This window comes from Anarrhichthys ocellatus, unplaced genomic scaffold (genome assembly GCF_004355925.1).
Source record: "Anarrhichthys ocellatus isolate YVR2014 unplaced genomic scaffold, GSC_Weel_1.0 scaffold340, whole genome shotgun sequence".
In the NCBI taxonomy this organism is placed as follows: Eukaryota; Metazoa; Chordata; class Actinopteri; order Perciformes; family Anarhichadidae; genus Anarrhichthys; species Anarrhichthys ocellatus.
The window spans coordinates 54,059-59,098 of record NW_022280334.1 but is presented as its reverse complement, the minus strand read 5'-3'; the positions used below and the strand labels follow the sequence as shown (position 1 = coordinate 59,098).

The window sequence follows — 5,040 nt, the reverse complement described above, 5'->3', positions numbered from 1 at the left end:
CACACACACACAGCCTGGTACAACAGTAAACAATAAGACAAAAGCTCTCTGTTTCTGCTGATCGGACCCACATCGCTGCTGTCCTCAGTCTGTAAGGAACACCAGGACTCTACAGGACTCTGCAGGACTCTGCAGGACTCGACATGACTCTACATGACTCTGTAGAACTCTACAGGACTCTCCAGGATTCTCCAGGACTCGCCAGGACTCTGTAGAACTCTACAGGACTCTCCAGGATTCTCCAGGACTCTCCAGGACTCTGTAGAACTCTACAGGACTCTCCAGGACTCTCCAGGATTCTCAAGGACTCTACAGGACTCTGAAGAACTCTCCAGGACTCTCCAGGATTCTACAGGACTCTACAGGATTCTACAAGACTCTACAGGACTCTACAGGACTCTACAGGACTCTCCAGGACTATGGACCCTAGGTATCTATCCTCAAGCTCTCAGCAGCAGGTTCACCTCAGGAGAAAGGTAAATAGTACAGTATAATTTGAAAGTACTTGTTAATTAATGACTGAATGACATCACACAGAACCACGTCTGTGGTACTTTGTGTACAAGTACACATTCTTTAAAATTAGCAGTACAACAGTGTACAAATACTGCAGTACAAGTAACAAACAGAACAATGTACAGAAGTATTGTCTGAAACTGATGACATCATCTGTGATAAAATAAGATGGAGTACAATAATTGAATGTGTTTTATATTTAGTGTACTCTATAACGGTTTATGTATTAATGTGTTTCATATTTAATATATTCATTTATATATTGATTATGTAACATGTTGATCTGATTTAGACTTCAAAGTGGGAAATTAAATATTACCAAAATGAAACTACAAGTAAATAGAAGTAAAAGTAAATAAAAGGACAAATAAAATAAAACATAAATAAACCAAACCAACAAAAGAAAACTTTGTTTTCCTCAATAAACGTTCCAGTGGAGGAAACAGCGCCACTCCGCCGTTGGCGTCCACTCAGTGGTCACAGCGCGTATTACACCTGCAGCTCCGCCGCTGTAACGGTTTGTTGTTCAGCTTCTCCTGCTCCGGCACGGCCACGCATCGCGCATGCGCAATGAGATGAATGGTCGTTAATCCTCCGCTCGGTACAGTAACCGGAGGAAGTAGCATGCTCAGCGGACCGGACCGCTCAGTCTGAACTGTCGGGACTTGCTCTCCTGCTCCGGGTTCTGGTTCTGGTTCTGGTTGGGCCTCCGGAAGATATCTCCGCTGCGCAGTGAGTGAATGCGGGCAGAGCGCACGGAGCTGTCAGCTGAGGCTCCGTGAGGCTCCGTGAGGCTCCGGGAGGCTCCGGGAGGCTCCGTGCACGTCCACCCTGACTGCAATGGGATGCTGCGGGAGCGCGGAGGTAAGAACGGCTCGGGTCAGTCCGGCTCTGCCCGGTCCGGTACCACCCTAACAGTCCTCCATCCCTCCTGAGCACCGGTGCGTGTTTATTTGTTCACCGTGAAAGGGAAACCGAGAGAGGGCCGAGCTGGGATTAGAGCCAGGAGGCTGTAATCCAATTAGCTCGTTTACCGGGTTTACCAGGGCCTGTTACCGGGGCCTGTTACCGGGGCCTGTTACCGGGGCCCGGTTCGGCCCGGTCCCGGTCCTGATCCTGGTCCGGTCCCGGTCCTGCAAGATTTACGGGTTTACCGGGGTCTGTTACCGGTAGATAACCGGTGCTCTGTGATCTGATTAGTGATAACCGGGCCTGAGTCCGATCTGAGACCTGTTACAGGTCTCAGATCGGAGACCTCAGATCGGAGACCACAGGTCGGACCCTGTCCCGGTCCTGCAGACCCGGTCCCGGTGTGACCGTGTGTTGGGGTGTGTTTCAGAGGACAAAGAGAGAATGGAGACCGCTGGAGGACCGGAGCTGCACCGACCTGCCCTGGTTCCTGCTCTTCACCGTCTTCTGCTTTGGCATGGTAACCACCTCAAGCCTCACTCTGATGCCATGTTTACATGAGACATTAATATTTATATTTATTTATACATGATTATTATATATGTTTAACATATAATAATAATTATCATATATATTATATTATTATTATTTATATTTATATATATTTAATGTCTTTGTCACTTAAATATGAAATGATGAATCAATAATAATCAGTTAATCAATTTTAACAACTAACAGACATTTATGACGTTGATGGATCAACAAATCAATCAATAATGAAGTATTACTATTATTATTGTAATGTTTTAATGTGCTGTGAACATTGATGTTTTCATCTTCATATTCATCTGATTGATCTTCATGTATTCATTGATTTAAAGCTTTAACATATGGTGTGTTCAGGTGAACTGGATAGTTTACTGTTCGTGTGTTGACAACCAATCAATGTCACTACTGATTATCTATTGGTCAATAACCAGAGGTCAAGTCCAGGTGTTACACTGGTCCAGCTGTTACAGTGGTCCAGCTGTTACACTGCTCCAGGTGTTACAGTGATCCAAGTGTTACACTGGTTCAGGTGTTACACTGGTCCAGGTGTTACAGTGGTCCAGGTGTTACAGTGATCCAAGTGTTACAGTGCCCCAGGTGTGACACTGCTCCAGGTGTTACAGTGATCCAGGTTTGACAGTGGTCCAGGTGTTACACTGGTCCAGGTGTTACACTGGTCCAGCTGTTACAGTGGTCCAGCTGTTACACTGCTCCAGGTGTTACAGTGATCCAAGTGTTACACTGGTCCAGGTGTTACAGTGCCCCAGGTGTTACAGTGGTCCAGGTTTGACAGTGGACCAGGTGTTACACTGGTCCAGGTGTTACACTGGTCCAGGTGTTACAGTGGTCCAGGTTTGACAGTGGTCCAGGTGTTACAGTGGTCCTGGTGTTACACTGGTCCAGGTGTTACAGTGCCCCAGGTGTGACAGTGGTCCAGGTGTGACAGTGCCCCAGGTGTTACAGTGGTCCAGGTGTTACACTGGTCCAGGTGTTACAGTGGTCCAAGTGTTACAGTGCTCCAGGTGTTACACTGGTCCAGGTGTTACAGTGGTCCAAGTGTTACAGTGGCCCAGGTGTTACAGTGGTCCAAGTGTTACAGTGGTCCAGGTGTTACAGTGGCCCAGGTGTTACACTGGTTCAGGTGTTACGGTTTGTAAAACAGTTCAACCACTGACGGTCTCTTGTCCTGCAGGGCAGCATCTGCAGCTTCACCATCGTCACCGGCGGCGCCGCTCGCCTCGTCTTCGGGTACGACAGCTACGGCAACACGTGTGGACAACGCAACGAGCTGATCGAGGGCGTCCGGCTGAGCGGCCTCGATCACACCGACAGGAAGTAGGTTCTTTACGTTCACTGTGTACTTCTGCTGTACTTTAAGTGTACTACTGTGGTACAGACTCTGTCTGTCTGTTTGTTGTTTGTTACGTCCGCGACTACTATCGATACATTAAAACAAAACAATCCTATTTTAAACGGATTTAAAATGTTATTTAAATTGAATCCTGTGTGTCAAACAAGCTCCTCCTGAAACGATAGATGTCGTTGTCTATTTCCTTCTAAACTAAGACCAGTGACTTCCTATCACATGATGCGTTCAACAATATTCACAATATGGCGTCCCACAAGCAAGCGGCCCTTTACTGTAGAGCATCACCATGTGATCCTGACTGATGATGGATGTATCAGTGTAGACCAGTGGCGGGCTGTGCATTTTATACCTGGGCCTTCTGTGCTGTCCTACTGAGCTACGGTTATTTGTTTCTAGGGGTGTAACATCACGTATTCATATTAAACTGTTCGGTACGAGGCTTACGAACCGAACAATACGTTTGAATAATACTAGTGCATTTGGAAAATACAGAAGCTTAAATTGTGGGATATATAATGTTTTTGGTGGACTGCGCTCACGTAACAGACAACGGGCTGTGACCTTTGAACCTGGAACAATAACAAAAAACAGCTGAGCCCCCGCGTGTGTTCAGGGAGGCTACGCTAACTAGCTTAGCGGGGAAACAACAGCAGTTAGCTGTTCCCTAGTGATTCAAACAGAGAATCAAATGTCCGAAATAACCCCCACGATGACGGGATGCTTCGTCATCGTCAGAATCAATGTAATTAACACAATGACGAGAACCAGTCACATATATTTATGACAACATAAAATGTCAAGCATGACAAATCAATCCAGCAACACTGCAGCGCTAGAGCACGAGCCATTCATATTATTCATAAAAACGACACGATAGACAAATGAGCACAGTAGTAACGTTACTGCAGATGTAAAAACAAAAGCAGTTGACTTACCAAAGCTACTGTTCACTTAAAGACAAAGTCCATCCTCCTTTCTTTGTTAACAAAAATCCGTAACTCCCAAATCCGTTTCTCCTCCTCCTTCAGTCATTGAGTGTTAAAAAAACACAGCTAGGTAAAACAAAAAAAGAATCTACAGCAAGCAAAACGCTAAAAATGTCATAACTTCTCTTACATATGTTTCAACCTGAACTCTTACTAAACACTAAGATCTGCTAGCTAGCTTTCTGTTTGACAAAAGTCACGCTGGCCCACTGACCAATCACTGCGCAGTTAATGCATACGTACTTAGCAGGCTACCTGGGTAGCAGTGGCACGTCAAAGAATACGCCCAACATGTCAAACTAAAGATCTGATTGGTTGAAGACTATGACAATCAACAATATCGTCCCCATTCACTTAACCTGCAAAGGCTCTCTAGCGGGCATCGGGCCTCTCTCCTTACATAGAGACATAGGGGCTGAATCTGATTGGATAAAAGCTCTCCTTAAAACAAGCTGTGCTGGAAGCAGAGCAACAGAGGAAGACAGGAGCTGTGCAATGAGAAAATAAGCTAATGGGAAAAAAAGTTCTAATACATGTAGTGTATTTGTGAAAAATTATTAAATTATAAAATAGCTATAACTTTGTGATTCTGTTTAGGTCAGCAGAGAAGGCTTAGCTGGCCCTGACCGCCCACCACTGGTATAAACTGATGATGGATGTATCAGTGTAGACTTATGATGGATGTATCGGTGTAGACTTATGATGGATGTA

The 5,040-nt window shown here is 45.4% G+C and overlaps 1 protein-coding gene across 1 annotated transcript in view; it reads left to right on the top strand.

Annotated features, from left to right (window-relative positions):
• Window positions 1-482: 482 nt before the first annotated feature.
• The window catches only part of LOC116401311 (choline transporter-like protein 1), a gene marked incomplete at its 3' end in the record, with an annotated part of 9,953 nt that continues 5,395 nt past the window's right edge, over window positions 483-5,040 (top strand). Inside the window, exons 1-3 of the mRNA XM_031879653.1 lie at window positions 483-1,380; window positions 1,856-1,945; window positions 3,167-3,309. Coding sequence (XP_031735513.1) covers window positions 1,357-1,380; window positions 1,856-1,945; window positions 3,167-3,309 — 257 coding nt within the window. The remainder of the gene's footprint in view (window positions 1,381-1,855; window positions 1,946-3,166; window positions 3,310-5,040) is intronic.